Source organism: Podarcis cretensis, assembly GCF_951804945.1.
Source record: "Podarcis cretensis genome assembly, chromosome: 3".
NCBI lineage: Eukaryota > Metazoa > Chordata > Lepidosauria > Squamata > Lacertidae > Podarcis > Podarcis cretensis.
In genome coordinates this window covers 95854878-95875050 of record NC_137172.1, presented here as the reverse complement: position 1 = coordinate 95875050, position 20173 = coordinate 95854878, and the positions used below count along the sequence as shown (strand labels likewise).

The 20173-nt window shown below is 43.4% G+C and overlaps 1 protein-coding gene and 1 long non-coding RNA gene across 2 annotated transcripts in view; one reads left to right on the top strand and one right to left on the bottom strand.

Annotated features, from left to right (window-relative positions):
* Window positions 1-283: 283 nt before the first annotated feature.
* The window catches only part of LOC307212664, a 29542-nt gene continuing 9652 nt past the window's right edge, over window positions 284-20173 (bottom strand). The window contains exons 4-5 of the long non-coding RNA XR_013837062.1: window positions 4814-4931; window positions 284-465 (exon numbers count right to left, since the gene is read on the bottom strand). This is a non-coding gene — a long non-coding RNA (uncharacterized lncRNA). The remainder of the gene's footprint in view (window positions 466-4813; window positions 4932-20173) is intronic.
* Window positions 2146-9863, top strand: HPCAL1 (hippocalcin like 1). The gene is made up of 3 exons (XM_079970168.1): window positions 2146-2834; window positions 3909-4014; window positions 8741-9863. Exons 1-3 carry the CDS (start codon window positions 2457-2459, stop codon window positions 8836-8838), a joined length of 582 nt encoding a protein of 193 aa, XP_079826294.1. The 5' UTR covers window positions 2146-2456; the 3' UTR covers window positions 8839-9863.

Below are 20173 nucleotides of genomic sequence, written 5' to 3'. Positions count from 1 at the left end.
ATTTTCCCCTCTCCAAATGTAGCTCAAGAGTACTGCACTCAGTGCTACTCCAATCTATATTTATTGGGGTTTTTAAACAAATGATTCATGTATGATTCGTTTTGCCAATCACAAATCCCCTTGATGTTGCTGAATGGACTGGATTTGGGAATGAGAGGAACATAGCAAATTTCACAGCTAAGAGAGAAAGAGGTGTTTGTATCTATTTGTAATCCTGTTTAATGAGAGCGGCCTTTTCCTTTTGTAGATATGTATGAATCATGTTAACCCTTAGGGGAAAAAATTGTTCAGTGTAGCAAGCTACTAAAAGTTTATTTTGCACTCTCAGTCTGTTGTTATGACTCTTCAGATTGGCCCACTGCCATGAACACCCCCCAAAACCTGGAAGCAGGCAGAGTTTGTTTTCTCACAGATCCTTTTCAGAGGGGTTTTGATGCATGGTCTTTGCAAATTGACACTGTCATCCTGCAATGAATGATAGTACAGAGAGTTACTGTTTCCTTTTCAAACTGTAAAGAATGCTTAGTGGTCGCATTGAAGCAGGATGGATAGATCAGGTCCTGGGCTTATTATCCTGGCTTGTTAAATACATGTTAAATCAGGTTAATCACTCTGTATGCTCACAAATGAATTTTCCTTGAGAACTTCTGTGTAATGTAATAGTGAGTGTGAGAGAAGTGCTCCTCTAGAGTAATCCCATTAAACATAGGGTGGCTGTTAGCCCAGGCCTCCCAGTGAATTTATCATATTTCCTTCTGTTCTTCCTGTATCCTGCTTATTTGTTTTGGAATTCTTCAATCAACTTTCAAAACATTTCTAAACTCTTTGGCCTTCCAACTGTGTATGCTTGTTTAGCTAGAACAGAAGGTTGAGAGAAAAGAAAGCCCAACGTTCAATGTCTAAATTATACAATATTTTTGTGATGGGAGGAAGAAACCTGTATGCTAAAATGAGCACCACATTGACAGTATTGGTTGATACCTTTGGGTATTAGAAATTCCTGTAAAATACTGTATATTGCCACTTTGTTCATACACCTGAAGTGATAAAGATGTACATGTAGATATGAAATTGGGCTTGAATATAATCATGACAAACATGGGAAATGATTTCAGAACAGATCTGATGAAGCTGCAGTAAGTATGTCTAGAAATATTGTCCTAAGAGTGTTAAAAGTAATAAGAATAATAGGTCTTCTTAAGAGGTGGCAAATGAAGTAGTAGCAGTAGGACTGCAATCATCATGATTGGGTACACAAAGTGTTAGGAGAACAAAATTCTATGCTTGAGGAATAGTTTGTTATAATGGTTTTTGTAACTTGTTACACAAAGAATAAGTTTGTATGTCCAATTGTGCTCTTCTGTTTGTGAAAGGACTTTTGACCCATTGAAGCCTTCCACCAGTGGAAGTTGTGGGAGGTGATTTTTGCTGATTTCCCCCTCCTTCATTTAGCCATGTGTTTCTCAAACTTGAATCTCCAGCTGTTTTGGGGCTAAAACTCTCATCATCCCTAGCTAGCAGTACCAGTGGTCAGGTATAATGGGAGTTGTAGTCCAACAACAGCTGGAGAAATACTCATAGCCCCCCCCCCCAAAAAAAAAAACCTGCTCCAGAGAGTTTAGGAAACTTTCCAGAAAAGTGTGGGAAGTAGCAAAAAAGAACCTCACTAAATCAAAGTAGCAAAGTAGCAAAAAAAGAGCCGTCACTAAATCAAAAGAAGATTCTTTTATTTTTATGGAAGCAACTCACAATGGAGGGGTGGACTCAGAACTCTTTATGTTCAGTACAAGTAAAGGTAAAGGGACCCCTGACCGTAAAGTCCAGACGTGGACGACTCTGGGGTTGCGGCGCTCATCTCACTTTAAAGGATGAGGGAGCCAGCATCCGCAGACAGCTTCCGGGTCATGTGGCCAGCATGACTAAGCCGCTTCTGGCAAACCAGAGCGGCACACGGAAATGCCGTACCTATTTATCTACTTGCACTTTGACGTGTTTTTGAACTGCTAGGTTGGCAGGAGCTGGGACCAAGCAACGGGAACTCACCCCTTCGTGGGGATTTGAACTGCCGACCTTCTTATTGGCAAGCCCTAGGCTCTGTGGTTTAGACCACAGCACCACCCGCAATCAAAATGGAAGAGAAAGAAACTATTGCATAGTGATCCACATTGTGCCACTGTGGAATATGAAGGAGATACAGACAGCAGAAATAAACTTGGGCAAAAGTGGAAAGGATGTTGGCTGTTTCTTCTGAATTTTTTTTTAAATCAAACGTGCCCTCTCTTTGCATGAAATAATCCATTTTCTCTTAAATTCAGTATATATACATCACCCTTTTCTGCCAACCCATATGTTTAATATCTGTGTTTAAAACACAGTGTTTTGTATGTCACCAGGGGCTTTAAGAATGACTGGATTTTTGTTGTTGTTGCAGCTCTTAGGCATTAACCAAGAAAAAAATGGGGAAACAGAACAGTAAACTGAGACCCGAAGTGCTCCAGGACCTCCGAGAGAACACAGAATTCACAGACCATGAACTGCAAGAGTGGTACAAAGGCTTCCTAAAAGATTGCCCAACTGGCCATTTGACTGTTGAAGAGTTCAAAAAGATATATGCTAACTTCTTTCCCTACGGCGATGCCTCAAAATTTGCAGAGCACGTGTTCCGCACTTTTGATACCAATGGCGATGGGACGATTGACTTTCGGGAATTTATAATCGCATTGAGTGTCACTTCGCGGGGGAAACTTGAGCAGAAGCTGAAATGGGCATTTAGCATGTATGACCTTGATGGCAATGGCTACATCAGCCGTGCAGAAATGCTTGAGATAGTGCAGGTAAGTAAATCGATACAGGAAGGGCACAGGAAGTTCACTCAGTACAGTATAATTCATTTACCGTATATACTCGAGTATAAGCCGACTTATCAGCACATTTTTTATGCTGAAAATGCCCCTCTCGGCTTATACTCGAGTGAGGCAGCGGCGGGACGAGCGGCCCAAAAGGAGCCCTTTCTCGCCGCTGGTCCCGCTGCTGTCGCCCGCCTCTCGCAAGGGCAGGCACAGGAAGCCGCGGTTGGAAGAAGGCACTGCGCTGTGCCTCTCCCAATCACAGCTCCTATGCCTGCTCTTACGAGAGGCAGAGGCGGTGGCAGAGGGACGAGCGGCCCAAAAGGAACCCTTTCGGGCTGCTCGTTCCTCCTCCGCTGCCTTTGCCGCTGTCAGCAGCGGAGGAGGAGGAACAAGCAGCTGGCTTCCTCCGCCACTGCCGCCACCACCAGGTTTGTGGTGTGGTGAACCGGCTTATACTCGAGTCAATAAGTTTTCCCAGTTTTTTGTTCTAAAATTAGGTGCCTCGGCTTATACTCAAGTATATATGTTATCTTTTGTTAACAAACATACATACTACATATTTTAACACTTAAGGTGTGCATAATCCTGATCAGTGTGCCACATGCCTGGAGCACATTCCAGATTAAATTATTCTCATCTTGTACCAGACTACCAAACAGAAAATATTTAGGTACTTATTATATATTTTACAGACACAAATCTTAGACCCAGTTCCAAATGTGCAGCCCTCTGCATTCACGCATCATTCCTCCCAATGAGTAAACAAAATGCACACACAGTCTATCAAAATGATGGACATTTTCTAGGAAAACATAAGGGCTGTGTATTTGTTATGCCTAAAAACGTAAGTTGGCATATAAACAAGCAAATGCAGTATCTGGAGAATACATTATGTACATATCATAGTGAGTGTCCTGATTTTTTTTGCAACAACATAAACAATGACCAACATGTTCTGCTTTTTGTTTATCACTTATTTCCCATAAACTTGCAAAATAAGATTCCACTACTTCCTTCAAGGATGCAAAACTGACTTCCTGTATTTTGCTGTTCCTGTAGGCAATCTACAAAATGGTGTCTTCGGTAATGAAAATGCCAGAGGATGAATCAACTCCAGAGAAACGAACAGACAAAATATTCAGACAGATGGACACAAACAATGATGGTATGTTTTTTGCAGCAAGTTACTATAACAAACAAATTGGAACACTGGTGCGTGTATGCATGTGCTCATCACTCCTTAATCTCTAGGGTCTAGAGATCTACATGGCCACAATCTGCGACAAATACATTTAAAAAAGAAAAAGAAAAAAACCTGAAAATCTTACATTTCCATTTTTTACAACCAAACCATGTTCTAGCCCTTTGGCTGCAGAAAAAGTAGTCTGCTGAAAGCAGCATTTGTGAGGAGTGACGCCTGGGCATGCATTTTTAACCCTTTCTCCTTGCCCTAACTTTTCTCCTCCAGGACCACAGTCCCTGCCAAGCAATGCTTTGCAACTGAAATAAATTTAGGGCATAAGTGCCAACCTAGCAGTTCGAAAGCACGTCAAAGTGCAAGGCGGGAAGGTAAACGGTGTTTCCGTGCACTGCTCTGGTTTTGCCAGAAACGGCTTAGTCATGCTGGCCACTTGACCCGGAAGCTGTACGCCGGCTCCCTCGGCCAATAAAGCGAGATGAGCGCCACAACCCCAGAGTCGTCCACAACTGGACCTAATGGTCAGGGGTCCCTTTACCTTTAGTACTTTGAACCTCATTTGTACAGTTTATTCTCACTGCAGTATTTTGAGCATTTTAGCACATATTTAGTTAGCTACTCTTTTGCATAACACAGCACTTGTACAGGTTAAAATATTGTGTCAAATCCATTTTACCCAGTGCAGCACAGTTAAAATTGTCAGTGTGCTGCATCATATGAAAAGGGTAACAATTCAGTAATAACTTCGAGTCAAACGATACATTACCCAGGAGAGCCCAACTGCATCACCAAGTGTCTTTTTTTTTCACTTTTAAAAACTGCTGTGGTGGAGGACTCCAATTGTTATTAAGAAGTGGGACAGTCTTCTTCCAGGTGTTTTGTTACTGACCTGAAGAAAAGGGGGAAGGACCAAGATGTTATTTGACAGTTGCCACTTAGTTGGACTCTTACCCATCTATAAAGAAGTGAACTGAGATTTGATAGGACAGTGGGTGTGACTGCTCTGCGACCGTAGTTTGAGACCAGCCTAACCTCAGGGGAAATTTGGAGCTGGTATTTAATTACAGACATATCCCCAAATGGGGTTTCTCCAACCCATGACTCGTATCCCAAACTGTGGAGCCATTCTCAAATACTGATGGTGCCTTCAGGGAGATTGTGACCATCAAGAAAGACTTATTTGGGTATAAATCACCAGTGCAGCTCATAACATGAGCATGTGGCTAATACAGCAATCGCTGAATTATAACTGTTGCAGCAGGACTTAAGAATAGCTAAGATTTTCATTCCATGAAATGTTACCTCTCTAATGGCATAAGAGAATGCATAAAAATATAGTAGTTATCAAAATAGGAAGTAATATTATAAGGTAGGAAGAACATAAACCTAACTGTGATTATTTTGTTGGGGGCGGGTAAAATCCCACAAGGGTAGAAGTGTCCTAGCTTTGCAAAGATTTAACATCTCAGTTGATAACAATGGCATGAACAAAGCCCCTTTCATGCTAGGTATTACATGACTTCCAACATTAATAACCTCCCCTCTGGCAAAATAAATGTGATGGAAGTTATTCTCATAATAGGAACAATCAAAACTGGGATAAAAATTGCCTTAAAATGATTTTTTTTTACTTAGTAGGGTTTAAAAAAAAAATTGTCTCCAGAGGCACCAAATGCAAATGTGCATCAATGATTCAAAGTGAATTTTTAAAATAAAATCTACCTATTAGTAAACACAGTGTTCAAACAGCTTTGGAAAAGGAAGAACCCTACCTTATGCAGTACGTAGACATTGTTAAGAAACAGTCATATTTCGAGAAAGGGTGAGAATATTAAACCGAGGCGCTCAACTATGAGACCACCCCTGCTCAAATCACTGTGAGCGGAATTAAAACCAGATACAACCTATCTCAAGCAGCGTCCCCAACTTTTCTGCTTCATCCCAATCCTCCCAGCTCCTACCCTGTTCCCCAACGACCCCCCCCCCAACTTCAATTGGAAGGGGAGAATATGGTAGCAGTTATTGGAGGACTTCACCAAAATCAGGAGAGTAGTAATTATGCCTAGAATGTCATTTCTTTTCCCTGCTAGGAAATCATGGGAGGAATTACAGGCTCTATGTTTCCCGGCTGGCAGTTATGCTATACCTTTCATTTGCTGACTCCCCAGTTTTCACTGAAGTCCTCTGCTGGCTGGTACTCTTAGAAGAACATTTATCCTAGGAGAGCTGGGGTAACAGTTGTTGGATGTCTTTGAATGCTCGGAGAGCTTCCTCAAGGTTTTACAAGTATTTCATTAACACTTCAGGCGCCAGTGCATTTTGGAGTAAGCACAATGCATCTGTCTCTCTCTAGTAGCATCAAGTTGTGGGAGAAATTAATTGAAGGGCAAGTATAACAATTTTAAGGCAGATATCCTGCTACTTTTAATTGTGATTTTCTGAAAGGCTATAAAAGAGAGAAATAGATGCATGTTTCAATTGTGTAACTTCTGTCCTGCTGTATCCCTGGGATTCTAGGATGATTTGATCAAGCACAGATGCCTTCACAGTATGTGATGTCTGTGGAGGTTATATCTGTGTTCAACCAAATCATCCTAGAAATAACTGTATCACTTCTAGGGCTGTGAGATATATTGATATATTGTCCAAAACCAGTTTGAAGTTCACATCATGATAAGCTTCATAATATTTGACCTAGCAATATATCGTGAACCACAATGCATGTGAGGGTTAGGTGATACCTGGTTTTGTAATCTACCATAATGTCTGAAATAAGGATGGAACTATGCAGAGGCGAACAAGCTAATGTCCTGGCAACTGCTACTGCTTAGGGGTCTAAAACAGATAAATGACGATATTATCAATCACCACACAATTTCATCAGCAGGCAAGCCAAAATGCATCCACAGGACTTTGGGTTTGGGGCTTGGCTACCAAATGGTGGTATTCAGGACAATCTAAAGTACGGCAATGAGTCATAGTGAATTCAAATGATCTGGGACTGCCAGGAAGGGTGTCACTTTCAGAGGTTGCCCTGTGTTTCTCATAATGTGTAGTTCTGCTCTAATTTGGAATTAATGAAAGCCATTTATTGAAGCACATACCGTATTTTTCGCCCCATAGGACGCACTTTTTCCCCTCCAAAAATGAAGGGGAAAAGTGTGTGCATCCTATGGGGCGAATGCAGGCTTTCGCTGAAGCCTGGAGAGCGAGAGGCATCGGTGCGCACCGACCCCTCTCGCTCTCCAGGCTTCAGGAAGCTATCCGCAAGCCTTGCAAGCCCGGTGGGAGTTCCTGCGGGCTCACAAGGCTTGCTGGCAGCAGCCTGCAGCCCCGGCAAGTGTCTGCAAGCCTTGCGCGCCCAGCAGGAGCTCCCGCCGGGCGCGCGAGGCTTGGGGCGGCAGCCTGTTGCCCAAAGCACTGGGAGCCCTCCGGAGGGCTCCCTGTGCTTCGGGCGAGTGTCTGCAAGCCTTGCGCGCCCGGCAGGAGCTCCCGCCAGGCGCGCGAGGCTTGGGGCTCCCCGTTCTTCGGGCGAGTGTCTGCAAAACCTGCGTGCCCGGCAGAAGCTCCCGCCGGGCGCGCAAGGCTTGGAGCGGCAGCTTGCCGCCCGAAGCACGCGGAGCCCTCCAGAGGGCTCGTCGTGCTTCGGACGAGTGTCTGCAAGCCTTGCGCGCCCGGCAGGAGCTCCCGCCGGGCGCGCGAGGCTTGGGGCGGCAGCCTGCTGCCCGAAGCACGTGGAGCCCTCCGGAGGGTGCCCCGTGCTTCGGGCAGGCGTGTGCAAGGCTTGGGGTGGCAGCCGCGGCGGGGGGGGAATAATTTTTTTTTATTCATTCCCCACCCCAAAAAACGAGGTGCGTCCTATGGGCCGAAAAGTACGGTATTTCCATTGATGCAGATAGCCAAGCATGCAAATAAGCTAAACTAGAGTAGTTGGTTTTTATGTCTACTTAGTTACAAATAGATCAACATCACTGGTTTGTATGCCATAGTCCAAGAGCAAGGGAGGTGTTCTACATTTGTTTCAAAAACATATATGTCTGAGTGAGGTTCAGCTGCTGTCTGGATTTATTCAGGTTCACACCTCTACAAGGTGTCAGTTCAAGGAAGCAGTGAATCACTACTGAGATTAAATATGCTTTTCATGTCAGTTCCATTAAAAATATCTGCATTTGTCTTGAGTGTTTGGGATATGCAAACGGATGTGAAAGTCTTATCTGGTTCACACTCTTGATTATTGTTCTATTGTCTACATCATATCAAGATTTCCTTACACAGCCCATCCCAATAACAGCCTGCTAGGATCTTTGGAATAAGGATTATTAGGAGGACCTAGAAGTATTGTTAGTACCATCATTTGGAGTGCAAAGTTCACAATCCTATCTAAATGCACCCTGAACTGGGAAATGTTAGATCTGTCGTAATAATTGCTTGGCTCATCTTTTCAAGATTATATATTTCACCTTTAAACTCATTGGCAACTAATTAGGTATATTAAAAGCTAATAATTGAGAGGCTAAGTTTATTTTTGTAAAAACAAAAAAATTTCCTTCCAGTAGCACCTTAAAGACCAACTAAGTTAGTTCTTGGTATGAGCTTTCGTGTGCATGCACACTTCTTCAGAGTTATTTTTGGCTGCCATTTATTGGCAGAGAAAATTATTTGATTTTGTATCTTTCTCTTGTTTCCCTTCAAGGTAAACTATCTCTCGAAGAGTTTATTAAAGGTGCCAAGAGTGATCCCTCTATCGTGCGGTTGTTACAATGTGATCCAAGCAGTGCAAGTCAGTTCTAATTAAACTCTGGACAGTTTGCAAAGAAAATTACTGGCTTGTTCAAGCTTTACTCGTAAATGGATGCCTTCTCAACCATTCCTCAGTGGCTAGTGGATGAGATTCCACTGCCAGATTGTCTGTGTATCCAAGTGAAAAAGAGCCTCACTCCTCTCACCAACATTGATGCAAATTCCTCCTTCCACTATCCCGTCCTTTGTTTCTTCCCCTTATGATTCACTCTACACATCTAACATAATTGAAGGGTATGTTTACAATGGCAGGTTAAAGAGGGGTTTATTGCACATCACTTGGTTAATATGAACAGATGACTTTCTAGTTAGCTCCTAAGAAAGAGATGCCATGTGTTCCTTTTGACCAACACAAATGGCAGGCATTTTAATTTGCTTCCCAGAAAACGGATATAAAATGTGGAATAAATTGAGTAGAATTTTCTTAAAAAGCATGATACCAGTTTCCTGCTATGAGGAAAATTGCTTGGAAAATTGCTTGCACTTACCTAATGAGCTTTCCAGTCATATATATATATATATATATATATATATATATATGGTGAAGTATTTTTTTTAATATTTAGGTCATATTTAATATATCAAGTAGAATCCATGCTTCATTTCTTCTAGTTGTCTGTGATTATTCAAATCTTTTTTTTTAAGTGATATTTATGCATAGCAAGCTTGCCATTAAGGCACTGCATGACTAGCTGTTTGTGGATAACACTGTTTAATTACCAATTGCAACACTTTGTTCATTTTTACTGTTGATTGTTCAAGCGTTTTACTGTGTTAATGAAATTTAAAAGGAATGTTTTTCCTTCTGTGTTTATCAGTGAAGTGCCACTTTATTGTGGCTACAGCATTTTTAAAATGGCATTTGAGTGAAGTGAGGTGATTTGACACACACTTGCTATGGCCGTCCTACCTTGTTGCGGTCCATCTCTGTTAATAGTCTTGTGCATTCCAGTGTTATTTAATATCTGCCTAATGCCAAGAAATGTTAATTGAAATAAAGACTTGATTTTCTTGTCTCTCTGTGTCATACTTCAATGTTTCAGGATTGTGCATGGCAGGGTTTCTCTGAAAAGCAATAAAAGGGCCAGTTGTGAGAAGCTAAATGCTTGGTTTAAAATATCGTTCTCCCAGTTTAGGAAAAGTGTGGGGGATAGCAATAGTGCTCAGCAGAGACCTACATTTCAAAGCCACAATATTAAAAGACAAAAAAAGGCAGATTCATTTTTGCCAAGGGATCACTAGATGGAAAAAAACAAACTGACAATTGGTTCCGTATATGCCCCAAACTCAAAACAGATAGACTTCAATTCCTTATCTGAAGGGAAGCAATTCTAGGAGGCAACCTCAACTTAGATGGGAGAGGCAGCTCCCTGAGAGACATCCACTACACATCCCCATGGGCAACATTCCTCTGAGAACCCCCCCCCCCATCAAAAAACCCTATAGACTACTAAAAATGCTTTTAAAAACAGAAGACCTATATGATATATGAGATCAAATAACCCAGGCAACACCAGCCACACGTTCCAATCTGGGCACCATGGCCAGACTGGATAGCATTTTGCTCACACCAGGTCTGATCCCCCTGGTTGAAGCAACAAACATCACTAACGTTAAAATCACAGACCATGCCACAGTAGAAGCTACCCTCAAAATAGGGGAGGAAATACAAACCACCCCATCATGGTTCTTTAGCCCCATACTGCCCACAAATCAAGTAACGAGAGAGCCTTAAAGAGCCTCCAAAACAATGGTGTAGCCAACATAACAACCCCCCTCTGGGATGCAATGAAGGCAGTTGCCAGAGGAGCCTGTATAAAAGAAAAGGCATCCCTTAAAAAACAAACAAATCTCCTGAATAATTAGCAAGCTAGAACAGGGTATCACGGCCCTCTCAACATGCTACAAACAAACAGGAGCCCAAAAAAAGCCTCATTAAACTCATAGAACAAAAAAGAAGGGAGATTGACTCATTAGAAATTAATAAAACAATGATCAACATCCTATACTTGAAACAATGCTTTTACAAATATGGAGGGGGAAACTCCAGACTATTAGCAAACAGGTGCAGAGGGGCAAATCACTCCAAGCATGAATACAGTGGTACCTCGGGTTACATACGCTTCAGGTTACAGACTCTGCTAACCCAGAAATATTACCTCGGGTTAAGAACGTTGCTTCAGGATGAAAACAGAAATCGTGCAGCAGCAGCAGCAGGAGGCCCCATTAGCGAAAGTGGTGCTTCAGGTTAAGAACAGACTTCCAGAACGAATTAAGTTCTTAACCGGAGGAACCACTGTACATTACCATCCTTTTTGGTGATGCAATGTAACATTCTCCTCCAAGAAATAATATCAGGTTTTGCTAGATTCTACTCTAACCTATATACCTCCCACAACCTGACCAAACAGGAAATGAACTGCAGTTAGGGTTAGGACTGACCATCTTAACCCTAACTGCAGAGAAACAAGAATTCCTGGACAGTCCTAATACCACAGAGGAAATGGAAACGGTCCTCAAAAACCTAAAGCCACACAAAGCCCCAGGCACAGATGGCTTTACAACAGAATTCTACAAGAAATTCAAAGAAATCCTGGTGTTCTACATGATCCACATGTTTAACAACATCATAAAGGGGTCCCCATCCCCAAAACTTGCATGTCCTCTGAAACAGTCTCTATCCCAAAGCCATTCAAAGATAGTCTCAAAGTAGAATCATACTACCCAATCTCACTGATAAATCAAGACTATAAAATATTCACATCAATCCTGGCCTACCGTTTAAAATGCTTCCTACACAAACTTAATAACCCCAGACCAGCCTGGCTTTGTCCCCGGTTGCAAACATAACGGACCCCATTAGGAAATTAGTGGATTTGATTGAACACAGCAAAACAACCAAATCCCCACTGATGATCATGTCCCTGGGCTTCCTTAAAGCCTTTGCTTGTTTGGAATGGAAATACCGTATTTTTTGCACCATAGGATGCACCGGACAATAGGACGCACCTTGTTTTAGAGGGGGGAGGGGAAAAAATTCTCCCCCTCTCTGCCCAGAGCCCCTTCAGCGAAGCGGCAGGAGGCGCTGTGCAGAGAGGGGGAGAATTTTCCCCCTCTTGTTTTCCCGTTCTAAAACAAGGTGCCGTTTTAGGTGTGTTCAGGCGGCTACCTTGGAAGCCTGGAGAGCGAGAGGGGTCGGTGCGCACCGACCCCTCTCGCTCTCTAGGCTTCAGGTTCCTTTCGACCTGCTCTTTGGGGCTGGTGGGGGGAAGCCCACCACCAGCCCCAAAGAGCAGGTCAGGGAGCAGCGGAAAGGTGCAGCAGAGAGGCTCCTGCCTTAGCCGCGTGTCACCTCTCCAGCTGCGAGAGGGTCGCGGGGCTATGGCGTCTTCGCTCCATAGGATGCACACACATTTCCCCTTCATTTTTGAAGGGGAAAAGTGCGTCTATAGAGCAAAAAATATGGTACCTAATAGAGGTATTAACCAATATGAAATTTGGCCCCAACTTACAAATCCTTAAACAATTTTACTCTTAATGTTTCAGCAAAAATCAGGATTGACAGAATGGACTCCAATACCATAGCAATCCAAAGAGACACAAAACAAGAATGTCTACTATCTCCCTTCCTAATCATCCTAACCCTTGAACCCTTAGCATTCTGACTCTGAGCAGCCCCTGACATCAAGGGAGTGGGAATAAAAGGCAAAACCTATAAACTAGGGTTCTTTGCAGACAACCTGATGGTCACAATACCAGACCCCATAAACACAGCAACCACCTTAACCAAAGAACTCAACATCTTCACAACGCTGTTGGGACTACAAGTGAATTTCGCAAAATCTCAGGCTATGTGTTTCAACACCTTCACCCGCATATCCCAAAACAATTCACCAACACCACGAAGATAAACTGTGCTGCTCCTAATTCAATACCTTGGGGTACAAATAACCAGAAACCTTATCAAACTATACCACTCGCTAGGGCAGGAAATCAACAAAGACTCAAATAACGGTAAATGGAACAAAACCAACCTCTCAGACAAGATAGCCATGATCAAAATGATAATTTTTCCAAAAGTAACCTGCTTATAAGAAACCCTTCTAATTTGGATTCTCCCAACCCAACTCTGTAGGTGGCAGAAAAAACTACATTTATCTTCTCACACAAAAAGCTATGAATAAGCTCCCTCAGAAGGAGGATGGGGAATTCCCAGTATAGAACTATACTACATCGTCAGCTAAGTGCACCACACAATCCCATACATTTTAGAAGACAAAATGAAAGAATGGGAGCACATAGAGATCAAAATTGGAAACACCCCTTCCACAATGTACCCATTCCTCCAAAACAAACTAAGGAAAATTCCCACAACATTAACAGGTTCACACAGTCCATGGACGGAAAAAAGTAGAGAAAATGTCCCCAAACCCATTCCCACTAATCCCCTCAGCCCATCACCCATTATTCCATCATGAAGCCTGAGCTTCCATATAAAAACATGGCAAGCCGAAGGCTTACACCGCCTAACAGACTTCTACAAAAATGATAAACCCTTGCCAACACAAGAAATACAAGACAAACTAGGAGGCATCCAAATATTTTGGCTGATACATCACCAACTACAGTGGTACCTCTGGATGCGAACAGGATCCATTCCGGAGCCCCGTTCGCATCCAGAGCAGAACGCGACCCACGTCTGCGTGGGTCGCAATTCACCGCATCTGCACATGCACGCGACGTCATTTTGAGCGTCTGCGCATGCACGAGTGGTGAAACCCGGAAGTAATGCATTCCATTACTTCCTGGTCCCCACAGAGCGCAACCTGAAAACGCTCAACCTGAAGCAACTTCAACCTGAGGTATGACTGTATATGCCTTCTTAAATAATCCAGGAATAAAAGCAGCAGCCACCAGACCCCCAACCACCTTCGGAAAAACTTCTGACACAACAGAGGGACATAGTAAGGGGTTGGCATCAACAATATACAAAATACTACTCCAAGACCCCACAAACCCAATGGTCTAAACTCTGGTCTAAACCAGTGTTTCAAGACAGCAATGCACACTCACACTACTCATGAGCCACCTACTCTCAGCAGCTAGAAGTGTCCTAACTAGACATTGGAGACCTGTCAAGAATGAACATAGGCACTGGTACCAAACTATATGGGAAACAGCCATACTAGAAAAGCTAACCAATAATAATAATAATAATAATAATAATAATAATAATAATAATAATAATTTATTATTTATACCCCGCCCATCTGGCTGGGCCTCCCCAGCCACTCTGGGCGGCTTCCATAGAAACCAAAAATACAGTAAAATATCACACGTTAAAAACTTCCCTGAACAGGGCTGCCTTAAGATGTCTTCTGAATGTCAGGTAGTTGTTTATCGCTTTGACATCTGCTGGAAGGGCGTTCCACAGGGCGGGCGCCACTACTGAGGAGGCCCTCTGCCTGGTTCCCTGTAGCTTTGCTTCTCGCAATGAGGGAACAGCCAGAAAACCCTCGGCGCTGGACCTCAGCGTCCAGGCAGAATGATGGGGGTGGAGACGCTCCTTCAGGTATACTGGACCAAGGCCGTTTAGGGCTTTAAAGGTCAGCACCAACACTTTGAATTGTGCTCGGAAACGTACTGGGAGCCAATGTAGGTCTTTCAAGACCGGTGTTATATGGTCTCGGCGGCCGCCCCCAGTCACCAGTCTAGCTGCCGCATTCTGGATTAGTTGTAGTTTCCGAGTCACCTTCAAAGGTAGCCCCACGTAGAGTGCATTGCAGTAGTCCAAGCGGGAGATAACCAGAGCATGCACCACTCTGGTGAGACAGTCCGCAGGCAGATAGGGTCTCAGCCTACGTACCAGATGGAGCTGGTAAACAGCTGCCCTGGACACAGATTTGACCTGTGCCTCCATGGACAGCTGTGAGTCCAAAATGACTCCCAGGCTGCACACCTGGTCCTTCAGGGGCACAGTTACCCCATTCAGGACCAGGGAATCCTCCACACCTGCCCGCCTCCTGTCCCCCAAAAACAGTACTTCTGTCTTGTCAGGATTCAACCTCAATCTGTTAGCCGCCATCCATCCTCCAACCGCCTCCAGACACTCACACAGGACCTTCACCGCCTTCATTGGTTCTGATTTAAAAGAGAGGTAGAGCTGGGTATCATCCGAAAACTGATGAACACCCAGCCCAAACCTCCTGATGATCTCTCCCAGCGGCTGCATGTAAATGTTGAAAAGCATGGGGGAGAGGACAGAACCCTGAGGCACCCCACAAGTGAGAGCCCACCACCACTTTCTGAACACGGCCCAGGAGGAAGGAGCGGAACCACTGTATGACAGTGCCCCCAGCTCCCAGCCCCTCAAGACGGTCCAGAAGGATGTTATGGTCGATGGTATCAAACGCCGCTGAGAGATCCAGCAGAACTAGGAAACAGCTCTCACCTTTGTCCCTAGCCCGCCGGAGATCATCAACCAGTGCGACCAAGGCAGTTTCAGTCCCATGATGAGGCCTGAATCCCGACTGGAAGGGATCCAAATGGTCCGCTTCTTCCAGGACAAGAGGATGCCTTCACCCTGGTGTGGTTTCCTTTTATTACATATACAATATAGCCCAGCAAGACAACAGCATAACTCCCCTGAGAGTATACAGATTGATATGGCTAATTTGACCCAACAACTCCCACCCCCTTACACACATGAACAAAATTCGCTGCAGCCAACCAAATGCAACCAACCATGTTCTGGGCTCCCCAATTTCCCGCAGCACCAACAAATAGAGAACCTATCCACGCGACGCTGACACAAAACTCCATACATACATTATGCAAAAGATGAAAACAGCACTACCCCCTTCTCTCCCCACTTCTCACTCCGCCCCCAAACTCACAATGCCTATAATAGCAGTATCTCACACCAAATGTAACTGACTTGTAGAAAAGACCCTATGAACTGAAAACAGAGATGCTATAAGTACCTTTGTTATCCATGAAAATATTTCAATTTTTTTAAAAAATAAAATAAAAATATATTGTTCACCCAAACAGTGAGTGGATCATTCACCATTCTTCCACAGATCTTGTTCATTCACTTGTCATACCTTGACTATTTTATTATTCTTGTGGGGAAACAACCTATCATGCTGAATGGTGGTCCCACTCTCCATTCCTAACTCACAGGCAAGGAAACAACTAGACAGGGGAAATTCAAAAAACACCTCTTTCTACAGCCAACTGGGAGGATTCTTCCACGTGGTGACTCATTGAGGCAAATGTATGGAAGGAGTGCTGATGTTGATTCTAAAGTCTGGTCATATTTAGGAGGCTTACTTCATAAAGTTGCATGGCAACTGTGCAGGGATGGTGGACAATTGTTTCTTTTCATTAGCAGCTGCATGGCAGCAGTCTCAGCAAGGTACACGACTCAGTCGTTTCCTGCAGGGAATTGCAGGTTGGAGCTTCACTTTCCTGCTTCCAGCCTCCATCGCTTTGGTGGAAAAATATAAATAAGATGTTTTGCCTTGGACTTAAATACAAAAAAAATAGCTATAGCCAATACTGAGTCAATGGAGGGCATCATATTTTAACATCATTGATCATATGGCTAAGCCTTATTTCATGGAGTTTCTGCAATGACATTCTCAGCTGCTGTCAGCCACATTCAGTCAGACAACTGGTTTGCCTATGTAGCAGCTTCCATGTGCAGGCACAGACAGAAACTGCTCAGAAACGGCTTGTGCCAATGAAATTCCCTGCCGCAAAATGTGTCTAGAACAATGGGAGTTTTGAACACTATTTGCAGCGTATTTGTTTATAATCTGTTGTAAGCTGTTTGGAGATCGTTTGAGCAAAAAGGGTACATTTTTAAACAGGCACTAATGTCTAGTTGAAAAAATCTAACAACATGCCTCTGAGTTGCTGCAAATGTGCAAATAACAGCAAAGGGGTTAAAAGGAAAAACAAAGCTGCTAGTAATGCCAGTGAACTAGGAAGAACTAGGAAGACTTATTTGTTGTTTTGACTCATCTCCCACACAGTGCAGTTGGAAATCCAAGAGATGCAACCACTGAAGTTGTATGAACAAAACTCACCACAATAAAATCTCTGCATAAATCATTGCAATTTCCCACAGGCAGAAGAGATGAAAGATTTTGTAGGTAACTTCGTAGTACCATACTTCATATTCCAAGGTCAACCTATTCTCTCCATTCTTGGGAGTGATGCTGAGGGCAGGAATCAGCTAGCTAGTCCTGCTAGTGGAAGCCCACACAAAGACTTATGCTGGGGCAATGGGACTTCCCATTCGGTACCCGACCCCAATTTCCTCAGGGGGTAGGGAGACTTCCCAAAACAGGGGGAAGAGAAGGGCTCGTTCCATCTGGCAAGCTGAAAACTTGTGCAGATGGAACAATTGACATAGTGCTCCCTGTGCAAATATTGGCATTGAACAGGAGGACCACCTGCGGGCAAATGTTTTTGGTTGATATAAAAGCTATTGTTCATACGAAAAGATGTCGGAAATACATGGGAGATGCAGCATACTGTATATTGAGATGAAACTGCTCACTTGGCTCTACTCTGAGTGATAGACATAATTGGATAAATGGCTCGGCCAGGAAGCATAAATAGGCCATGGTCCCAACATTATATACCATGGAAAACTAATGAGATGTGTGGACATGTAGTTTGTTCAGGGTTAGGGTTTTTCACTAGGACTATTCTTACTAGCGTCGCACCAGGCGTTTATCAAATTGTGGGCTATCCATTCCAGCACAGGGTCCTGTTCTAGCTAGCAGGACCAGTGGTCAGGGATGATGGGAACTGCAGTCCAAAAACAGTTGGAGACCCAATTTTGAGAAATGCTGTTTTAGCCTGCTGTTTCCCCCAAATAGTGGGCTATGTAGGAAAGTAAGCTTGTTTTAGGAAAATGGTGGGCACCACTGAATAAACTACTACAAATCAGGTGTTTAGAGTCTGATTTACTCATTCATGTCCAGATGGCTGCAGTATTGTGTGATGTGTGTGTGTTTGTGTGTGAAAGAGAGAATGAATGAATCAGCCATCTTAGAACAAAAGCAACAGAAAGAATCTTCATTTTGCCTCAAGTACAATGTTTTACAACTGAGCTGGCCACACATTCATCATCCCTGAGTCACCAAGTGTGAACCAGCCTACAGTCATAGATAAACAGATAATATTGCCATATAACGGCCCAGAAGGCACAGCGTGTTTGGGAACAACCAGAACATACTAAGTAATTAGGACTGTCTGCCCAAAGAGAAGGCTCACCCATAAGTGCCCTGGTACTTTTTAGCATATAGGGTCTTGATTACAGAAGCTTTGCCAGTTAAAATAGCAAAAGCTTGTAGCTTCCACTGGCCGCATCCAACAAAGTCAGACCACAGCCTGGTGCTATATTTTTTATGCATTTGCATCAGCATTTAATCACTTGCTGTGCCACTTTCTAGAACAGATCCTAGAGGTAGGCTGCGCTCCCAACTCCTATCCTGCAGAGTCTGTCCAGTAAGATACCATGGTCAACCATATCTAAATCTTCAGAGAGAACTAGGAAAATCAATAGAGTCACAGTCTTTCTTCCACATAAGGTCCTCAGTTAGGACCTGTTTCTGTCACAAACCCAAGCCTGAAACCAGAATGGAATGAGACTAGATAATCCATTTCCTCCAAGAAACCAAGCTTTATGAGGAATGATTGAAGGAGCTTGGTATGTTTAGCCTGGAAAAGAGGAGACTGAGAGGAGATATGATAGCCATCTTCACATATCTCAAGGGCTGTCCTATGGAAGAGGGAATAAGTTTCTTTTCCCCTGCTCTGGAGGGTAGGACTCAAAGTTACAAGAAATGAGATTCCAACAAAACAGCAGGAAAGGCTTTCTAACAGTAAGAGCTGTTTGACAATGGAATGGTCTCTTTTGGGAGGCTGTGGAATCTCTTTCCTTGGAGGTTTTAAGCAGAGGTTGGATGGCCATCTGTCTTGGATGCTTTAGTTGAGATTCCTGCATTGCAGGGGGTTGGAATAGATGACCCTTGGGGTCCCTTCCAACTCTACAATCCTATGATTCTAAGGGGTTATTTGCAACTTAGTGGTAGTTGTCATGCACCTCTGGGTCCACAGTCTCTTTAAAGGCTGCACACTTTGGGCACCCCCCCCCCACCATGACGTAAGGAGAGTCAACCCCATACCCTCTGCAACATCAACTAGTGTCAGATTATAGCCAATATTGTGAAATCCATTAAATTAAATTAAGTGCATATCATACAAAATCTACCAATGCTAACATTGCAAATAGGCCTATAAAAGTTACAGGCTTACTAAAATGTTATCTAGTTTTACTGCCAATGCAGTAAATTATAATCATATATGAACTGTGATGCTTTGGTCAGAGATAGATTTAGGGCAGCACAACAGGTTCCCAAGCCAAGGAACACACTGCAGGGCATCACAACTATGACATAGTGCACATGCAGAACAGAAGGTGAGAGGCAGGGGGCCCTGAATTTTGGCCTTGCACAGGGTGCCGCTAAAATTTGAAATGCACCTGCATTGGTGGCCTTACATCTCTTTAATTAACAAAATCTTCCAAGCTCAACAATACTTATTTGCCATAGACCACCAGGCAAGTTTCTCCCTGTAGATCTGTCCTATGCAATGCTGCATGGTTCACTAATAGAATATTTGTTTTGTAAATGATATTACTAAGAATAAGATGACTGGTTGAGGTAGCCAAGTCCAAGAGCCCAAAATAGTGTGACCATTAACACATCACCCAAAAAAGGGAAATACAATACAAAAAATGGGGGGGGGCAAAGGTGGATTCAGATTTGCATATGCTGATATTTGTGCATAGCAGCAAATTGAAGGAGAAATACTCTAATTAAAACAGAAATATAATTCACTGCATACTGGGCAAGACAGTGATCAGCTGATCTGTAAATCTACTCGGTCTGGTGTTTAGGTGCTAACTGTTGATGTGCAACTTCTAGGCCCCTATTCCTCACTGTTTTTATAGTTCCTTATCTTTAAGACTTGGCCTGGACAGCTCTTCAAGCAGAGGAGCTTTTCAAATAGAGAAGTATCCCCTTTAAAGTAGGACACAAGGACAACTTGACCATTGTAGTCCATGCATCAATAACCTCAAGTGGATTAATGCAATGTGTTCTTTGTTGGGCTAGAATACTGCAACTAGACCGGTGATGGCAACAGATTGCCTCCAACACATTACATCAGTGTTAAAAGACCTTCCCATCTGGAACCAGACTAGGTTTTTGTACTAGTCCAGAATATCTTAAGCTCTGAATAC

Excerpts from the sequence above, each read along its gene's own strand:
- HPCAL1 (XM_079970168.1), top strand. The coding sequence starts at position 2,457 with ATGGGGAAACAGAACAGTAAACTGAGACCCGAAGTGCTCCAGGACCTC. Across the intron at positions 2,835-3,908 it reads AAATGCTTGAGATAGTGCAG|GCAATCTACAAAATGGTGTC; the intron begins GTAAGTAAATCG and ends CTGTTCCTGTAG. Across the intron at positions 4,015-8,740 it reads GATGGACACAAACAATGATG|GTAAACTATCTCTCGAAGAG; the intron begins GTATGTTTTTTG and ends TTTCCCTTCAAG.